The 21,253-nt window shown below is 39.2% G+C and overlaps 1 protein-coding gene across 3 annotated transcripts in view; it reads left to right on the forward strand.

The window, feature by feature from the left end:
- RERG (RAS like estrogen regulated growth inhibitor) overlaps positions 1 to 9,825 on the forward strand; it is a 109,556-nt gene extending 99,731 nt beyond the window's left edge. For 2 of the 3 annotated variants that reach the window (XM_040596732.1, XM_040596733.1), the window contains exons 4-5: positions 5,165 to 5,238; positions 5,954 to 9,825. In XM_040596732.1, the coding sequence (XP_040452666.1) occupies positions 5,165 to 5,238; positions 5,954 to 6,364 (485 nt within the window). In that variant the 3' untranslated portion in view covers positions 6,365 to 9,825. The remainder of the gene's footprint in view (positions 1 to 5,164; positions 5,239 to 5,953) is intronic. The other variant, XM_040596734.1, reaches the window with a different exon arrangement.
- Positions 9,826 to 21,253: the final 11,428 nt, after the last annotated feature.

Consider the following 21,253-nt stretch of genomic DNA (forward strand, 5'->3'; position numbering starts at 1 on the left):
AGAGTTCCTAGAGTGGAATTAAATATCACTGCAAACAAACACCTTCTTTTTTTCATATACTTTTTGGGTTAAATTTCTAGCTTGACATGATTGTTCATGTAGTATGACAGTCATACAAATAAAGCACATCACAGGTACTGTACAACCTCTTGGAACTTTTCCTTCTGTATTTCCTGACTCTTGGGGTTACACAGGCAGAAACACTCACAACATTGAAGAGTCCAAGTCCAATTATCAGAGCTGTCAGTGTCACAGAGTTTTCTGTCAGAAACTTTCTTTTTTCTAATTTTCCTCTTTTACATGTGATAACGACGACTGCAATAACAACGCATGGCATGTCATTTGATGGTGTTATTAATAAATCACCCAACTATGCTTATTTTTGGGTCTGTAGTATCAGTTAATAAAGAGATGTGTGTGAGGATAGAATGCATTAGCATTAGAAATACATTCTAAATACACAAGGGCAGTACTGTGCTTACTGTAAAACCACTGACGGTTGCAAAATAAAACCCGTCCTGTAAGGTAAATAATGGATGGAGTAAGTAAAAGCCAGATGCAAGCAAAAAAAATACATTCAGCTGAGTTTTGAGAAGATCTGTGATAGGGGAAGGAAGAAGGCTGGAGAAACTTTCTGAGTCAGGAAGATACATTCAACTTACAGGGATTTTCTAAAATGTTAAAGGTTCCTGAAGCAATAAGGAAATGCAGAGGGGGACAGATTTCATAAAGGCAGGCTCAAGGAAAGCTCTCGAGAACATATCAAACAGCACCAGAGTTAGTAGTGGAGGTAAGTTTTTTTTTCCCTGTGGGGTGTCACTATTTTCAGATGTGATAGAGAGGTACATCCTGACAGATGTCAAAAGTTGCAGAAGTCTAAGCAAGCAGGGAGTTAATTTAAAAAAAAATAAAAAAGAACCCCACCAAAAAAATCACCAAAAAATCCCCAACCATCCACACCCCCCAAAACAAAAACCAAACAGCAAAACCTTTATTATGTAATCAGAAATAATTATGGGAAATTCTAGTCTTTTTAAAACATACTGCTCCATTGCCATCCAACAAGACTTTAACCAGAATTTAGAAGTTCATGCCTATTAGCTGAAGCTTTTTGGTCTGGACAATCAGCTGTAATTATTACACAAGCTCTTTCTCTAGGTCTCTTGCTGTTCTCAGATCCAGTTGGCTAAAAGCCACCATGCGGCCAAAGTTGCTTAGAGCATTTTTATATGCCCTTGTTTTATTAACCTTTCTTGACAAAAATGAACTAAAATCCTAAATGGAAACAGAGTCTGTGTCCCTATGTACTTAAAAGCAAACAAAAGAGACCAGGCAGTTCCTTAAATCTACATGTGAAATGGTGTATGTCATTGCTCCATCTCAGCTGATTTACCTACTATTACAAGTGTTTTCCTAAAAGCAATAAAGCCTTCCAATGCAAATATTTCCTTCCAGAGCTGTGACATACCTCGATATATACTGCCTGTTCAAAATAAACAAGTACTGAAAACAGCTTTTTATATCACTACAAATCTAAACCAAGAACTAGGAATTACTTCTCAGATAATATTTTTTCTTTAGAAAATACAATCTTCTGAAACAGATATATTCAATAGATCAGGATAGGTTTGACAAATGACCATTTAAGACTTATAAGCCCAAACTCTATTAAATATACACATATTTATTAAAAAACCCACATATATAATAAATATACAATAAGCACTGCACAAGGATGTGATATGGTCAACCTGTGACTGAATATCATATCTATGGACAGTCTATGGATCACAGGCTTCAAAGTTTTCTCTATTTTAGTATTTTTTTCCCTACATTTTTTAAAATCATATTGCTCAGAAGAATAGGGAGATTTGTAATACACTTATCAACACAGAGAGCCCCAGGGGAGATCTTTAATTCCCATCTCCAATCATTATTTCCACAATTATTCAGCAGCTATGGTAATTTAAAAATTTTATCCAGTTCCTATTAATGAATTATTGTGGCAATATATTATACACTTAAAACCAAACCCACTGCCACCACTTTCCAAAATTTTTCTCAGGCCTTTTGACAGCTCTAAGTGTTTCTGGAATAAACTACATTTTTTCAAACGATAGGATGGTGAGAACCAAAAGTACTTTGCACAGCAGGAGTCCTGGGGGATGGCAGCTTTATATCCAAGCGGGACCCTGAAATCTGGCATCACCTTTCAAAGCCGCAACCATCAGCACCTTTGATCTTGTTATTTGGAATATGACTAGAAGCACGGCACACCCCCAAACCAACACGAACGGGTCAGATTTACTTATAATCAAACACCAAATACAGCTCTCTCCACAGCGCTAGCAGCGTAAGGCACAGCACAGCTCAGTCAGCAGCAGCATTGAGGCTAGTAGCTTTGACACTGAGTCTACTAAGAGCAAAACACAGCTCTGCAGTTTCATTTCTAGCTGAGGTTTTAGCCATATCGCTATAGATATAACATATAGGCATCACCTGGTGCAAATGACAATCTGAATCTTAGAAAGTTGCCTGTAGTCATCTTGGGAGCCACTGGTACAGTGTTACACTTTGCTCTTTCTACTTTACCGTGATGATGCAAACAGAAGACATTTACAGCCTGGATTCATCTGATGAATTTTAGACTTCTAAGTGCTTTTGAGGCGTGATTTATCTGAGAAGAGAGATCAGACAAGCTATATCCAGCACCTATTTTAATTCATCAACTCTAATAGGAGTCGAGGGTGCTTAGCAGAGACACAGACACATGCACTGTCAATGGTTCCAGTTAGGGATCCAGCAGGTATCTCAAGTCATCTAATTTCTCTCTAGCTGTAGGTCTAAAGAAAAAAAAATACAACTGAGAAAATTATATTAATAAATCCCAAAGCAAGGCAATATGTTTGTGAAGTACCATGGAATCAATATGAACAGACTGGAAATCACAACTTCAGGGCTCGTAACTTACAAGACAGCCAGATTCTTCAGATGTTTCTGTTCCTTTGAAAAAAGCTATGTCTGTGATTACATCAAAAAAATGCTTTAAACATCCAGCTGTTTTACACTCCTCATTAAAATTCACCCAGCTACCACACATTCCAAAGCACAGGAACAAACACACATTTACTAAGATTTATTTACACTAATCTGACCCAAACCAGTCCTACTCATCCAGGATCAAATTCCATCCCAACGTGAGCAGCCAAAGTGAGTTAAGATTGCACCATAAAGTGCTGCCAGAGTCCTATTTTGAGAACTCAAGTATCATTTAAGAATCATGCCACTTTTCTCTGGCGAGCACAAGTCTACTTGAGATTTATTGTCCCATTTCACGAGGAAGAGCCACATGACCTACCACACTCTGCCTCCTAAGAAGGACATTTCACAGATACGCCGCAAGCGTGGTTGGATGAGCACTTTCTCAAGTTGTATGGACTAGTTCGCAACATCTACTTGTCAAGCAGGGTCAAATGGTTGAAGACATTTAAGCACTGGAAGGCCTATACAAGTAATGACCTAACATCACCTTACTCGGTGAGCCATCTCTTCTTCACAGCACTCTCCCCCAAAGAAACAAAGCATAATTTCCTAAATGACCTTGGACATGGAGCGCTGCACATGGAGTCCCAGCCTAGCACTGAATATTTTAGCTGCTGAAATAACTTGTTGAAGGTGCATCGCTGCAGCTTCCACACCTAACTAGAGCTCCTAGCTTTTCTGCATTTCCCCGGGGGAATCGCTGCAGCTAGCAGGGTGCACAAATGGGGCAGAGACATACCGCTGACAGACTTAGTATATCTTACTTTGCTGTGTAGGTATAGCCTCAGAATCACAACAGTAGGACTCCAACTCCTTCTGCAGCCTTGCAATACTAAACAGAAGGGGTATTTACAGCTTTTTTTAAAAAAAACTAGCCTTCATTGCCTGAAACCCTACAGCAAAATTGCTTGCCATCTGCCTAATTACGTTGACCATTTGTCCCTATTAGAGGCAGCTGTGCTACTTAAAGCAATTAAGGTGGCACAGGAGAGAAGTGACATTTTTGGTTTGGGAAGAGTGTGTGTAGCAGCGACAGCATCAAAACACTCATGATTATGAAGGTGACATTCTTAAGTACATACGGAAAAAAGGCATTCACCAAACATGAGCCCTTTCACAAGTTCAAATTAAAGAAATATGTTTCCTTAAGGATATCCTTCATCCTATTGAGGAGATTTGCACCAAATAAAAGAATTGCGTCTCTGACAATGCAAAGCAGAAAAGCATTCATAGTCCCTGGCTGCAGTTTTACAGCATATGCATTTGTCTTTTGATATAGGACATCTGTGAGCTAGCAACAGTAATAAATCTGAATGTTAGCACAGATAATTTTCCAAGTTTTGGGTCAAACACTATCAAATTTAACTTAGCAGCTCATTAAGATAAACCAAGCCCTTTTGTCATTAGTTTTTTGATTAGTTGCCTGGTTCTAAAACCTAGGGCACAGTAAATAGGTCCCTTTTTATTCCTATAGCATAGTGTGAATGCTTAATGCCCACTCATTATCCTTATAAATCATACACAGGGAAATCACTGCTTGAGACCTTGCTAGGAGAGGGGAATGTGATGATTTCAGTATGTTTCAAAGAGGCATTCCTAAAATAGCTAACTGTTCTGTAATTTTATCATAGTATAAGGCCTGAGCTTAGTGGTTAGGTTGCCTGATCTGCAACCATACCGGTTTTGATCTTGTGAGACTTCAGGCTACACAATGACCGGCTGTTGAGCTGGATGCTTTGAGGGTAGTATTATTTGTGCTTTCCAGGTGGCAGCCTTCCCTATGAGCAAACATGGAAAACAGGCTGCAGCCTTGCAGAGCTTTTTGTTGCAGGAAGCTCGGTCCTTTTGTTCGGCAGGGTGCAGTGTCCACAGGCACAGCCCTTTGCAGCAATAACACATGGGAAAGAAAGAGTTGTGCCATATGGGGAGATCTAGAAGAGTCACCATTGTAGAATGGAGGCCTTGAGTGTGTTCCAGAATGGCTGGAAGAGCTCCAACAAATAAAGTTTAGTGAAGCCGTACATCATATCTCAGGTCTTATGCTGGCGTAGCTGTAAGGAAGATACAAAAAAACCACCTTACTTTCTTTTAATATGTTTCACAAAATATGTTCTTATTCTAGAGTCTACATATCGTCACCAAGCTACCATTGATGATGAAGTGGTTTCCATGGAGATACTAGATACAGCTGGTCAGGTGCGTGGGTACTTGTACTATTATCCAATACCTTGGCTCAAATAGACAGCAGGGAAGGGGAGTGCGGTGGTGACAGCAGTGCGGTGTATGGCAGGTGTGCTCCACTTCTAGGGAAGGAGATTTGCTTCTGAGCAAAGCCCCTGCTCCTCCATCACCATCAGCTTGCTTCTCGACCCAGCATGTTGGATTCAGATCCTTCTGCAAGGAATCCTGCTTAAAGTTTTCAAACATTGGAAGAACAAACAAAGCAAGGTTTACTCTGGGATTAAAATTATTTTTTTCTCATTCCTTGATTAAGGGCCAACCCAACAACATATTTTTATTCACAAAGTCACAGTCTATTTCTACAGTCAAGTTATGAGGCTTGAAAACCCCAGTCCATGATTCCCACCAAAACGAAGAGAACTTCTGTCATAGTCAGGTCTCCCTTCCTTTCAAAACATGGCAGGTGCTCATGCTGCACAGTCCTGTGCAGCTCACGTGCTGGGTATCATTCAACAGAGACCTATTCTAATTGCCTGCTACCAGCCTGTCCACAGGTAGTCCATGGCACCTTGGTAGAGTAGATCACCTATGCTACATGATAAAAAAAGTGATGTGCATAAAGCATAAAATAAAGCAGATGTACATGGCTTTGTAGGATCAACATCTATCTGAAGGCCTGGTGTCTTATTCATAAATCAGATTCCTAAGCCTGGTGTCTGTCTTTTCAAAGCAGGAGGATGCTATACAGAAAGAAGGACACGTGCGATGGGGTGAAGGCTTTGTTCTGGTTTACGACATCACGGACAGAGGCAGCTTTGAAGAAGTGCTGCCACTTAAGAACTTGTTGGATGAAGTTAAAAAACCCAAAAATGTCACCCTGATCCTAGTGGGGAACAAAGCAGACTTGGATCACTCCAGGCAGGTCAGCACAGAGGAAGGTGAAAAGCTGGCCACAGAACTGGCATGTGCTTTTTACGAGTGCTCTGCTTGCACAGGAGAAGGCAACATTATGGAGGCCTTCTATGAGCTCTGTCGTGAGGTACGGCGTCGAAAGATGGTCCAGGGCAAGACTCGGAGACGAAGCTCCACCACCCATGTCAAGCAGGCAATTAATAAGATGCTTACCAAAATCAGCAGCTAAAAAGAGTGGAACTAAGCCAGAGAAGCATTTTATAGCATATTAGCTTGGAGTAGGGATGAGGCAGGCAGAGCACACTTAACTAAAAATGGTCAAAGCTTTGCAATTAAAAAAATAAAAAAGACAAACACCACCACTTTTTGAGTAACACAGGGTCAGACTTTTTTCCTATTTCAGAACGTATTTAGCCACACTGCTTCTGGCTAACATAGGGCAGGGGAGGGGAGGAAGCAAAGGGAAAAAAAGCAAACTCCAAAGGACTAGATGATTGTGGGGATTGGCACTGACAGAGCATCTTCTGCTTCTACAAGGCTGGCTCCAGTCCCCTGCAAGTCAGTAGTGCCTGAACATGATTTCCAGCCAGCCAGTTGCTCAGAAGCCATTGGAGAGCAAGATTCAGCCCTCAGTCCATCAACAACCATTACAACCAGTGTTCTCAAGGACTGAATACGTGTAGAGGCTGCTGCATTGTATTGGAAAGTTCCTCTGTCACCTTTCACCAGCTCTCAATTGGCACATTGTGTGCTTTTATTCCAAACTGTCCTTCCTTGTTATTTTTTCCAAATCTATGAGTACTGATGTTCTTAGCAAGGTACGCAAAAAATGCAGGAAAGGTCTATTTCATGGAGTGTTTAGCCAACAAGATACACATTTTGAAAGAGCTGAAGTTCAGCTGCTTATCCAGATCCTCTGAAACTGTGGAATTCATCAAGAAATAATCAGCTAGTCCAGTCGCATTTTAGCATTTCCCCCTCAAACTGCAGTACTGTACTTGGGGAAATGGGGGTGTATGAGTTGGGAAATAAAACCAAAAAAATAATCACACTACTATTGATTTAGTTATGGGTAGTTTTTAGCTTTTTTTTACATTTTTGCTTTGGTCTTATTTCAATTCAAGTTGTTCCTCTTACTCTATCTTATAACTGAAGAAGAACTGAATCCATGGGAAGGCAAGTATTCAAAGTAAGCCCAAATGTAAATCAGATGTGAATCACCACTGCCATATCAAAAGGCCATAATTTCCAGCTGTTTAAACTTCCAGATTGCTTGAAGCACTCTGTGGTTTAAACCAGCACATTTTTTATGACTTATCTGGCAAATTGAAGTGAAAGTGCTTTATCAGATTTTGGTGCCTGGGATAAAAGGTGTCCAGTTTTTAATCCTCTCTCTCCTCCCTCAGACATCTCATTTAAGCCAGCTGTCAAGTTTTGCCTCCTGTCTACTTGGTTTGTAACTGTGTTAAAAGATGCAACAAACTGGAAGATTTTCATTCACATTGTGCTGGTCTCCCACCAATTGTGTAGCATCCTTTCAGGCAGTGTGGTGTGCAGCTCAGACTGTCATCACATAGAACTGCAGCCAAAGGTTGGGATAACAATTGGGAATATTTGCAGTATTCTTTTAGGAACAGCCCCCTTGTAGCAAAGTGCTTACAACTTGATTCTCCACTGCTTTGTACCTCATATGGTTATTCACTTCTGTGAGGAAGTAACACCGAAAGATTATCAAATGCAAATTGCTGCAGATGCAGGAGGGTGAGGATATCTGGTTGGATAGCACTTTATACAGTTATAGGTAACCATGTATGTGGTGGAGCAGGCTGGAGAATCAAGCCTGTATATCCCTGTGACAGATAAAAGTCCCAAGTCAGGACTTTTATCAAAAGGATTGGCTTAAAGATACTTTATAAAAATAAATTTCTTTAAAGCATTCTCTTTTACCCAACCAGCATCAAAGAACATCAAATTCTGATGTATATTTTATTTGTGCTGTTGTTTATTTTCTCTTTTCCCTATTCTAGATAGTGAAAACATTTCACTCTTCTGGAATCAATGTCTATATTTTAGTCCTCATATTCAGGTATGTTGCCATACATCAGCTAGGCACACTGCAATGGAAATTCTACCATGTGCTTCTGGGCAGGTGGTTCTTTCAACAGGTGATACCACTGTCTTCATGGCACATCTGTTCCCGAACGATTTGTCATATCTAACTTCTGTTAAAAATAAAATAAAATACAGGTTTTACCATTTTTAGTCCTATTAGTAACGCAGCATCAATACGAGTGTGAAAGAAAGGGCTAGTGCCCGTTCACACACCCGTAGTCATTAGCTGGAGGCCTGAATGTGCAAATGTGTATGCTACAACAGTAGGAGCCACAGTGAGCATTTGCAAGTCGAGGCACTAATTCATCCCGTTATCTTTCAAACCACTGTCATTGCATGTATCTGAAGTAAACAGAACCCTTACCTGCAATCCCATGGCAACATAGCTGAGAGGGAAGTTTTTATGTCGGTATGCAAAGCAATTGATTTATCCCTTTTTAAAACAACTTCAACAGTTCTTTTCTCTGAAAACCTTTCTTGGGGTTCAGAGTTGAGCTGCATTTGAAATACAGAAAGGTAATATACGAAGGACAAGAGAAAATAAATTAATCGTATTCATATCAGGAGAGTTCAAAGGAAGGAGAGGCTAAGTTATGGCCCTAATACTTTTCAAAAGGATCTCAGCAGATTATATCTTCTTTTATAGTATCTGTATAGAGAAATTATAAAATCCTAGTGAAAGTAAATGTTCCACTGTGTAATCATGACTTGTTATATAAAGAAACGCTAATAAAAATAGTAATGTTACTTTGCAAAGACTGAATTTGGAAACTGTCGAGCATGATAAACACTCAGTCAAAAATGCTATTTTGTGACCTTTCCTCCCACAGAAATGCAAATTTACTTAATTGCTCATTAATTTTCTCGTTGGTGTAATGAGCTGCTTGTCAAGCCAGTTATAGTATATTATAATCTGTTGATACATATTACATAACATTAAATGCAATCTGATTTACGTTGCTCACCGTGTTGCAACATATTATTGGCTATGCTATAAAGGTGGCATATTCCTACAATGTGCAAATTGAGCTAAAATGCAACATGAACCCCATTCCATAGCCTTTCTGCAGCAGACATCAAAAGTTTAAATTCTGCTTCTACTGCTGCTATTGAAATGTATATATATGACACTAACTTTAAATTCCTCCCCTCTGCCTGTTATTTCTGCGGAGAGAAGATGGGAAGGATGATAAAAAAAGGGGGAGAGGAAAGGTGAAATGCATACTTGTTACCTGCAACAAGTTGATTGTCATTTATGAAGCTTTTAAGTATTTATCTTCAATTGATGAAGAGTTAGTCATGCCCATGCTGCAAGACCTGGATCAGGAACCAAGACTTCCCTAGAACTTTGAGAATCTTTGTATCTGGGAGTTCGGTGCAACCATGATGGAAGTGAGGATCAGCCACTGGGTTTGCACCTGGATCCAGACAAGCTGTCCCCAAACCTGGGGACAGTTGCACCTGGCAGTTTGCTACAAGGCTCATTGATTTTTATATATATAATGATCTGTATGCATTTTTACATTAAAAATATGAAAGCTTGTGCTTGTAGATAATATATAATAAAACAAATAAAAATTAAAAAAATAGTGTATTGAATTCCTAGGCATTGATCTTCCATTAGTTGTCTCCAAAGTGTTGTCTTCCAGCATCTAAGGGGCCAATACCAGAAGTCCTGATTCAGTTTTCATTTAATCATTACCTAAGGAAAACAAACAGTGAATTTTGCCTGAATAAGCACTTCAGCATTTGAATGAGTTTGTTTGAACTTATTTGGCTGCTAGGCCTGGAATCAAGAGGTCAGGCAGCATCTACAGCGAAGCACAGAACCAAATGTCCTCGCTAACCATTTCAAGGCTGGTCAAAAAAGCTACAGTACCAGGGTTATTAAACGACCTCAGTGAAACCCACCACCCAGACTCTGTCCTGCCAACTAAATAACACGGATCTCGATCCCAATGTTCTTGGGTAAAATCCTGGGCTAAGTGATCTGGGAGATCTATGCCAGCAATTTAAACAGAGACAACTTTTCACCTGCTGCCAGCTATGCCTGCTTTCCAAGGATAGTGCACAGTTGTTCTGAAGAGAAGGTACATCATATCAGTGGTAAACAATCATACATAGTGTGGGTAGTAAGCTATAGCAGAGGAAGCATCATCGCAGAAGAGAGGAACCAGCTGTAAGCCACTCTCTTGTTCCCCTCCAAACCCAAGCCAACAAATTAACCCAAAGCATGATCCTAAACAGCTGAAGGGCAGGGCAGGTGTCAGAATGCCACCTCTGGCAGAGTACTGCATGATGTCTGGGTGCGGGATCTATGCCGTGAGGTGAAACTTCCCCAGACTCGAATAAGTCATCCTTCCGGTCACTGTCTGCCTCTGTAGCACTGCAACGCAGCCTTGAGTTGCATCAAGCTGCACTATAACTTGCTCCAGACAAAAGAATGTCTCCTGCAAAATAAGTAGCTACAGTCATAAAGGCTATGCATAAACACTGTTTGGGGTTCCCTTTATCTTTCTCTTTAATGGCTCGATCCATTTGCATATCTTGAGAATAAAAGAAAAAATATAGAGGCTTTAATTAAAAAAGGCTCCTTGGAATTTTGATGTATCTGCCTTTATGTTCTTTGAAAAATTAAATATGTAATGAAAACAGTGTCATCTTAGAAACTGAGATGTTATGCACTTTATTTCCATTACGGATGCCAGGCACTAATTACTGCAGGGTTATGAAAACACAGAGCAAGCATTTTGTCATCCTGTGCTTTGCAAGGTTTCTAGGAGGTGATAACGATGGCTTGTGTGAGGCCAGTTCAGACAGTTCTGTAAACTCAGTTGCATGTGAGGAAAGCTATCACTGCAGCTCGCAGCAGAAAGAGACAAAGTTCCTAGGGCAGGACCCCCCTGACTCCAAGGGGTATGCAGAGGGCTGGCCAAGCCCCTGGTTCACAGCCTTGGTAGCCAACAGGTAGCCAAAAGACTCCAATAGCCAACCTCTCTCATCTCCTTGAAGGATCTCTCCTTCACTTTTAGTTTGAAGTAAAATGGTAGGAAAGTGGGAGGTAAGTTTACACTACTGGCTGTCACGTAGTAAATCAGAGAGTTTGCTTTTCTGCCTTTTTGGATTGGTCTCTTTCATATCCACTTGATTCCCCAAAACAGCATTTGCCTATCCCTAATGCTATTGTTTTAAAAGAAGTTGTCTGTAGTTTTTTGGTTGTTGCCTTTTTCTTTTTTTTTTAATGGCAGTTGTCAACATAACTGAATATCCAGGGATGTTTTGTGGGCAAAGAGGCTGTATCACTTCTTAAAGGTCCCTTTCACAGGAATGCAGTACCTACAAATGCCTTTGGATGTAAATTCTTAACATCGACCACAGGTGCTCCGAAGAGTTGGAAATATTTTTTTTTTTTAATAAGGGATTATCTCATAAATACAGTACAGTGCCCTTTGTTAAGTATCACAGTCCTAAACCAGACTGAAACATTCTGCATAATTAGGAGCACCTATGTCCTACCATGAAATACTAACATGCAGAATAATAATAATAAAAAAATAAGTTTGTAGACAGATCTCAAATTATACCTTGCAGACCAAACCTGAATTTTTTTTCATTTTTTAAATTTGTATTTATAGAGTATCAGGGATTTACAGAACCTTATTTCAAAATCCAGCAAGTTCCAGTTACTAAGAATACATCAGTAAATTAAAAATCAATGGTTTATTATCAGACTGTTTTTTCAGGGTTTATCTCCATCCTGCTTCTCCTCACCTGTCAAAGCTATCATTGCTACAAGGAATAACAAGAACATGCAGAAAGAACTTTTGACAGGAAAAAAATGAAATAAAAGGAACAGTAAATAACCCCAAAGGGACATAACCTAAATAAAGGTCAAATTCCCTTTTTCCTGAAAAGCAATTGCAAGATTTCATACATTAACACTGCAACACAGGTGATCTGACCAAAACAAGTAATCGGAGAAAGCTGAATATTTTTAGTTTTGACTTGGGTTTGTTTCTTTTTGCATATCTAACCAAAAAGAAATAAAAATATTATTATGCAATATACATTAGGGTTGGAATTTGTAATTAATGCCAGGTTTCTAATATCCAGATTGTAATAAAGTTTCTGAATTGTTCAGTATTTCAGGGTTAGCTTTTAAGTAATGGGAAATAAGTATCTCTCAATAATTTTACTCTGTGTTATCCCAGCTATACTATATGTATTTCATCATAAATAGAATTAGCTACAAATAGAGGAATATGCCATTTTTCTCAGGAGTTCAAAAGCATCATTTTCCCTGCAATATTAACAACTGAAACATGATGAAAGAGTATGTCAAATAATGCCAGAACATATCAGAGCACAAAGCTCCCAGATTCTGTGCAAGCCTTTGTAGATCAGTGCCACTACCATATTTCCCCCAAAACTTTCAAATGAATACGAGATCTCAGGGTTGTCACAACTAAAAGCATGTAACTTTAAATCTTGAACTAAGTTTTTGATGGCAGTGAGAAGTTCATTAGGTGGAGAGGGTTCATGGCTGTAGGGAGATGCGATCTCTTGCACACGCACAGATCAGGCATTCTCTATCAACATTTGCAGGCAGATTTCATTTCATTCTTTCGGGCTTGAACTTCTCATAACTTTTGCAAATGAGAACTGCGTAACTTCGAACCGTATCTAAAGTCCAAGAAAATCAGTTGTCTACCTAGAACTCTCTCACAGTAGCCATTTCTCAGCTCCAAAGAGCAGCAGTAAGTAATGAGCAAGGTCTCATAACCAGAGAAAACATCAAAATCATTCATCTGCCCCAATCTATTTTTTTCTTTTCAATAGAGGAGGAGATTGGGTATAGAAAAGGTAAATCTGTTGTCTAAAAGCCATCATAGTGGCTTGTGAAATGGCAGCAATAGAACACATCCTCTGAGTCACTGATTTCTGCTTTCAAAACTCCAGAAAATTAATCTGAAGCTTTCAGTTCTATTCAGCTTCTGCTTGAAAGAAAAAGAAAAGAAGAAAAAAATAGTTTAAAAAAAATCCAAACAAGTTTTTTTTTTTTGTTCTTAGGTTTTGTCCCTGCAGAGCTTTCTGTAGTTGTGAAGTTCCTCACAAAAACCTTTGCTAGAAAACCTTTGCTAAAAACTGAACACTGAAAACTAGTGTCCAAAAATCTTATATCTCCTAAGAACAGATATAATCTCAACCACATTCATGTAAACGTTCAACTCAGTACAAATTTGGGACAGAAGCTTATATCAATTTTGATCTAAATTATCTCAGTTTTGCACTCTGAAAGCAGGGTGTATTTCCCCTCAATAGAGTTTAGTTGCTTCTTTTCTCTGTTTTTCAGTATTTGGAATAACCATATTAAATGCAAAAAGCCTGCAACTTCCTTTAGGATCTTTCTCTGAAGAACAGTATTTCTCTGCTGTGGAGTTACCACATTCAAAGTTTATAACTCAATAGGAAACATTTCAAGAATGATATCAGAAATAACAAGAAGTTGTTTTAGAGAGGGAGAAAAGTAGGGAAGAGAGAGATCTTCAGAATTCCTGGAAAAGAAGCTAATTAAAGTTCTCTGAAGCATTCTGACATTTATACATAGCAATGAGCTATTATCTGAGGTTTAATCTCAGATTCTTTTGAAATAATTATTACTGCAGGGAGGAAAGAAGAAATGGATGAGGTAGCATGTTTTGCTAGCAGGCCATCAGGTCTTCACTTCTGGGCAAGGTTTGTTGTCATTCTGAAGCAAAGAGTTAATTACCAGCCTGGTTTCAGACAATTTTCCCAATAAAACCTACCAACTCCACTCCAACTTTTGCAAACTGATGTCAGTAGAAAAAAAGAGCTGGCAATTGAAAGATCATAGTGTTTACCTTTGTAGTCCTTGAGTTTATCTTGGGATTTTAGAGATGGCTGCAGACAGAAATCCAGAAGATACGGAGCACATCTGTAACTCAAAAGGCGTGATATTCTACCGTGCTTTGCCCATGTGTTGGCCTAAAGTTTTCACCACCAAATTCTGGGCTGTTTTCATGTCTTTATCCTCTTCAAGGAAAAACCTGAAAGTTGCCGATGCAAAAGGTTAGTGATTTTGGGGTGGATTTGTTTTTGGTTTTAAATTGAAACATTTAGAAAACATTTACAAAAAACAATCCCCACCACAATTTATTTTGGATATTGGTGAGCTCAGTGAACACATTTAGACAGCTGCTTAAGACAGCTCTTTCTCACAAATATGTTTTGAAAAAAATATCTGTGCAATAGCTAGTCCAACTGTTCTTGTGAGCTCATGCACAATTTAGTATACTCTGTAGTTTTCTAGTGTTAACTTCTGATCAGTAGGCCTTTTATTCTCAGACACCATGGACCCCCATAAACCTTTATCAAAACAAAATGCTTTATTAAGATGATTGCACAGAACATGTCGTGATCTCACAGATCATGTGGGTAGTCTGAGGTTACCAACCACTTGTCTAGTCAATTTTCTATATTCAAGGATGAGTAAAGGAACAATAATTATCACATCAAGGAAAGAATATTAATATTTATTTTCTGATTTGATATGCTGAGAATTAAAATATTTGTTGAGTTTGGGGGTTTCTTTTTCTTAGTATACAGAAATGGCTCCTTTAAGGTAGAGGAGGCTACAGGGATTTGTTGAATGAGTTTCAGCTTAACTTGTAGGAAGGCTAAATGAAATACAGAGGTCAGAGCCAACATAACGCACTGACAGCTCACAGTATTTTCTCAGTGACCTGGAGGAAAAAGCAGTGTGTAGTTTAGTACTCATGTTCCCAAAGCAGTCACTATATTTCAGATGGAAATGTGCCATATGCTTTGGATTCCATGAGTTGTTCTTTCTGCCTGTCTAGCCCAGATCTCAAGTCAGAAAATAATGCCTATATTGTCCAGAGCTCATTTATATCCATCCACACATTTAAATGTATGTTTCCCATTTAGATGACACAGAGATCCTTCAGGCTCTGTCCCACTCTGCACTTACTTGGGGATCCAGCAGGGAAAGTTAGTTGCTGACCTCTCCATCACCTTCCTCAGATTATATGATGTCACCTTGTGTTAACACAGCCGAGGCTGAGCACCCCACACCACCAGTCACTGAGGAAGGGGTGGAACAGCACCCTGATGGTCCCTGAGCCACTAGAACGAGATTTCAAACAACTACGCACTGTATCTCAGAGAAAAGCCTCCGATGCAAACATTTCTGAGAAGCAACACACCAGCTAGGTGGGGTTTGCAAGCCTCAGATCTGCAGTATCATGGGGCTTCCATGCAGTTTGACCATGCATGTTCTTGGCCTCGCCACTCAGCTGACCAACAGCTCCAGCTGCAAATGATGTCTCTTAATCTTCTCACCTGCGCTTGATTTACAGCTGCAGCATACGTTTCAACTTGGAGGCAGAAAGGCTATGCATTTCTCACACATGGCTCTTCATGGATTTGATCCAGTCCCTTCTGTGACCCAGTCTGAACTTTGAACACAAAAAGCACAGAAAGTGTGGTGTTTCCAACATGTCATTATTGTGGCTATCAAGTTCCAGGAAGGAAATAAACTCTTCTAATTACATGAAGTGAATTTGTATCAATGGCAGACCTCTGGTAATCAGAAAGTTTTCAGAAACTCCCAGAGACTGGGGAATGCATAAGACTGTTGAGAGGCACTTTTCTGAATTGATTTTTCTTCTCAAATACAGAACTATACAGCAAGACAGGAATAGACTACATAGCAATTCACTGCTTAAAGACCTGCCCCAAGGCTAAGTTCAGTTTTCAGACTGCCTCAGACTTCCCCCTTTTGATCCTGTGCAAATTAATTAAGACCTGTTCCATAGTTTATTGAAGTTAACAAAAATCATTCCTGGTATGTTTTCAGGAACTTTGGGATCTAAACCTTTTACCCTTACACTTCTTCTGTTCCCTTACTTGGATGAAAAGGGTAACAGTTTATTCACCCCAAATCCTTTTTCACATTTCTTTGGTATATCATGTCAAATATCTATACAACTCTTAGCATAATAGAAACCCAAAATCTACATCTTGGAGACAGTAGGCAGTAAGATTAATAATGAACATCGATCATCTCATCTAAATGTGAATCCATCATCACAGCGAATCCATATCAGACCAGACATGACCAAGCCTATCTAATTATCCAACTGTCATAAAAGAGTTGCTAGCTTTATTCTATTAGTGGATAGGCAGTGATATGTAAAAGCTGTCACTACAGCTTTTGTGAGACCAGCTTCCTATCTGTTCCATGACAGTCTCGTGTTCCAGATCAAAACAATACTTAAAGATCAGCCTTTCATTGCCACAGGTTTTAACTCTTGTGACAGTAGAGAGAAAGAAAAAAAGATGATATAGGTATGCATGAAATCACACAATAAAGTTGTCAAGGCGACTACTGACACTACCTGAAGACTTTTTAAAGCTGATGTTAGACTACTGTGTGGATATGGCAATGACTAAGATTTACAGGTCACACTAAAATATAGAGATCTTTTTCCACATCTTGAAAATAAGCGTTGACTTTTGTATGTCATCACTACTTACCAAGCAAAGCAATGGTATCACATAAGTTAAACACACAGATGCACAAGTACTAGCTGATAAAAGCATGTTTCATTGATTTCTTTCTTTTACACAGGTAAGGTATTCCTTAAAGAAAGTGTAGCTTGTTCTAGCACAAGAGAGGAAAAGGAACACTCTCTTCTCGAGTATGACATTAGCTGACCCTTGTCTGAGTGGGGAGTAGACTAGATAACATCCATAGAGTCCCTTCCAACCTAGGTTATTTTGTAATTCTATGAAGAAGTTTAAATATTTGCCTGTATAGCTCCTATCAACCCAAGATTCTGCCATGGAAAAGAGGGATGACCTTCTGATGACACCTGGGATTAAAAGAGAAAATAAAAATCAAGAAAAAGCTCCTATCAAACAATGTTCCTATCCTCTGGACTAAATAAATTGAAAGAGAGTATTGTTCTTACCAAAATGATTAACCCACATCAAGATGCTTATTCAAAAGCAACTCCTATTTTTCTCTAATTTTGTTGATTAAAAAAATTTCATGAACATTGACAAAACTAAAGTTAGACATTGGGGTGTTTTGGTTTGGTTTTTTTTTTTTTTTTTTTTGACTGCTTCTGGATGCACTGTCATCAACACCTTTTTGTTACAAATCTTGTCCTAATTGTTCCTCCCTGCTCAAACATCTCAAGTCTCCATTTTTCACTCTAAACCCTACGGTGGTGTACGCTTTCTGCCTACTTCCATACTCGGTAAAACATGAACTAAAAAAGTTACACGTGCAGTCATTCCTTCAGACCAATCACATCTCTTTTAAAAATTCATTTATAATCTTTCCAATAGGGACAACAACAAAAATTGCCACTACTGACTAGAAAGGGTTTGGCAGCTCACGTTGAGCTGCTTTTCCCCAAAGTCTGCTGCCATCTTGGGTCCATTAACCTGGCTCGCACTTTTGTAACTAATAACACCATTTAAGGCCTGGGTATTTTCTTTCTCTACCCTTCTGTGTAGGCATCTTCTCCCTTCCAATTCAGTCAAAAAAATCACTCTCTTGCCAAGTCAACAACCATTCTTTCCAATATACTTACCAGAAGAGTTCAAAGTGTATTACTTAAATCAAGTTCTTTGGCACCAAGATCTTTCCTTTCTCTTCCATCTATTCCATCGAGTGCTGAGCAAATAGCTAACACTAGACAGGATTAGAGCAGTAATATTTGGCACACCTCAAATTTTGGCCTCTATGCAGAAAAAAAAAAAAAAAAGGTCTAAAACAAAAATCTCCCTGTTGCTTGTTACTTCCCTTTTCATCTGGAGAATTTTCCTGTGGTGGCAGCATGCACAAATTTGCATCACTGTATTAGTAAAGGGTATTGCCTTAGGCTCACTTAAAATAATGAGAATTTATCTTACAAAGGGCTGCAGAAAAGGATAGCTCTATAATTAGCATCTTCTTAGTGCTACATGTTCAAAGGAAAAGGATTGACTAGACAGAGAAAATGAATTATATTCTTCCTTCTAATGTTAGCTGTTTCTGGTAACTAGGAAAGCCAAAATCACATAAACCCTATTGTCTCCAATCACTAGCTTTGCTGCTTCTCTGAGAATTGTTCCTTGTCCATGGGAAGTCACATAACCATCCTGAAAAGATCAACTTGTATAATGTTTAACACGTTTCATATTCAAACAATTTTTTTATATATATTTTGGAAAAAAATACAGAACTGGTGATGGGAGGAGGACAAGCCAAATTAATTTTTAAATATAGCATATTGAAACTAAGCTTTGTAGCTTTCTCACTGAGATCACAGTTGCTCCAGTGTTCTTTTCCTGTCCTCAGTGGATGTTTGCCCTAAGAAAAATCTCCCAGACATGACGCTGCACCTAGAGAACAGAAAATACATCCAAGAGCTGCTGTCATTCCTCTGTCCTAGTTGGCAGTGCTGGAAATCATATTGAATTGGATACACAGGTTCATCAGTCTGAGAAATCATGATAGCAAGGATAGTTGCAGCCCCCCCCCCCCCTCCCCACCCTAAGGAATGTCTGGTCTTTCTTTTTTCAATTAGCATACCTGAAGTTATCTAGCACATGAACTACTCCAGTGACCCTTTACAGGGACAGTTTTCAGCAGAAGGGAGTGGACGTCTTTTCAAGTTCAACTGAACTCACTAAGGAGTATTATGAAATGTATATAGGAATGGAAAGATCAGGAGTCTGCTTTGGGCTGTGCTGCAAAACTTCTGTTTACATTCACATCAGGCTCTGATTGCTCATTTGCAAAGACAGTAATGTCTTATCAATCTCATCAGAACTCCTGAGCCTTCATTTATAGGTGGAGTTGACTTGCTCGGTCCAAGTACGCCTCAGTCACATCCTCTGACATCTTCTACTATTTATTGGAAATGTACTCTCAACATTGTGATAAAATCCAGGGAACTACACCCTAGAAGGCTGAGACTGCATGCTTATCACATGCTGAAAAGAGACTGTTTGCGTAGGGCCAGATTATTGGGATGAGGAGACCATAATAGGAGACATTATGGTCTGCTGCTGTGCTGCTCAACCACTGAGACAGGTCACCAGAGGTGAAGGTAGATGGTAAATGTGTCTGTGTTGTAGTTACCCTGGCAGCAATTTTTGATACACAAGGCCTTGAAAATTTTACTAGACAATAAAAGAAAGAAAAACAGTCCCCTCCCCTTACTCTTCAAGGTCAAATATTACTTTCATAACCCCTGAATCCTACATGAAACTGTATCACGGACGTTGTTTCCACCATGCCCATGTATTTAACCTACTATAAGTATGAAAATATAGTGAAATGTTTATACTGCTAATAAAGGGTAACTAAACTTTGGGAAAAAAATAAGATAAAACTCAAAGCATTGCAGTGTACAGGTTCTGGACACTTTCCAGGCAGGAGCTCTGGAGACTTTTTCTTCTGTGTGACTTTGGTAAAATCACTTCAGCTCTGCAAGGCTGATTTTTATTTGTAAGTGGGGCAAATTACATACTCCCTTATTTGAAATATATACATGAAAAGCGTTTGATGGCAGATTAGAGGTATTGATCAGAGCCACTCAGCAAAGAAAAGAACTGGGTCAAAGAGAAATGGCAGATTATAACTGGAAGAGTGACAAATATTTAAAATTTCAAATTTTGCTCTTATCTATGAGGTCTTGTTTGCCAGATGTATTTCCAGACAATTTTAGTTTTATTGTACCATTAGAACAATAAAAAAAAAAGACAAGTAGAAAATTCTGAAGTTAAGATACCCACCCAAAAAGTTATTTATGAACTTGGAAGATTTTTTTCCAGAAATTTTCTCGTAGAGAGTTTCACTATGGCTGCATCTTTTAAAATAGTAGATTAGCATGGCCAATGCTTTGATGTATGATGAAACAGAATTTACAAGAATTCCTGTCATCTTGAATATTTTTCTAAAGGAAGCAGGAGGAAGATTTATGGCTTGAAGAAGATGATGACACAATCAAGTTTCTCTCTCTTTCAAATTTCAAAACAACAATGAACAGACTCTGTGGGGCCAGCATTCTCCTTGGTGTAACTGTGAGGCCCAGAGTGCTGAACTTGCAGAATTTGGCCAGCAATGTGTTATTGGTCAATGCATGTTTTGGTGGGTTGGTGCACGTTTCAGCTTTCTACCAATGCAAGGTTTATGTACCAAGCCTGTTCATGTCTATCTGGTAGTAAGGTGGCTAAAGAAATAGTTGATGACATTTCTGTTCCAGTGTCCCTTTGCTGGAACTTTATTATTATGAGAAGAGGGTTCAAAACCATGGAAAGTAATTGTAATATAAACAAAGTTTCAAATGTTACAGCTGGAAGATGCCTCTCCCATGGGCTGATCTGAAACACTAGGTCTGAATGTCCCTCAAATTTGGATCCTTTTCAGATCAAAATTCTGGAGCAAGATCCAGGTCAAGCAGTACTGATATCTGGATTCACATGCCAGCAAACACGTAAACTAAGCAGCTTTCCAAGTCCAGGTCAGAAAATTTCCATACTCCTAACTTAACCAGCCTCTTTTTTCACCAGCTGTTTGAGCAACTCTGAAGATTATTTTGAACAGCTCAGGCAGCACAAAATAGCTCAGAGAGATAAAACGATCATGATGGAGGGACTGGGGTCTACAGGTCAGTTCCCCATTTTGAAGAAAGGGCTTTAAAAGGAAAGCAGAAAATGCAAGCCCTGAAAAAAATAATTGGTCAAGAAAATGCATTTTAGCTGGATTGTGGGAACCACCTCAAATGGCTTTCCCTTTGGGACCTCAGTTGCAGTAGGATTGCTGGCCACCCCAGAGGACTCCCTTTCCAACTTTGGGGCATGGATCTGCCTTCTGGGAAACAATTGCTGGAACCAGAGGGGAGACTGAACCATGGGGGGAAGAAGGTGGCTAAGCAGCCTGCTTGCAACCTCTGCAGAGGAA

This window comes from Falco naumanni, chromosome 5 (genome assembly GCF_017639655.2).
Source record: "Falco naumanni isolate bFalNau1 chromosome 5, bFalNau1.pat, whole genome shotgun sequence".
NCBI classification, from domain to species: Eukaryota; Metazoa; Chordata; class Aves; order Falconiformes; family Falconidae; genus Falco; species Falco naumanni.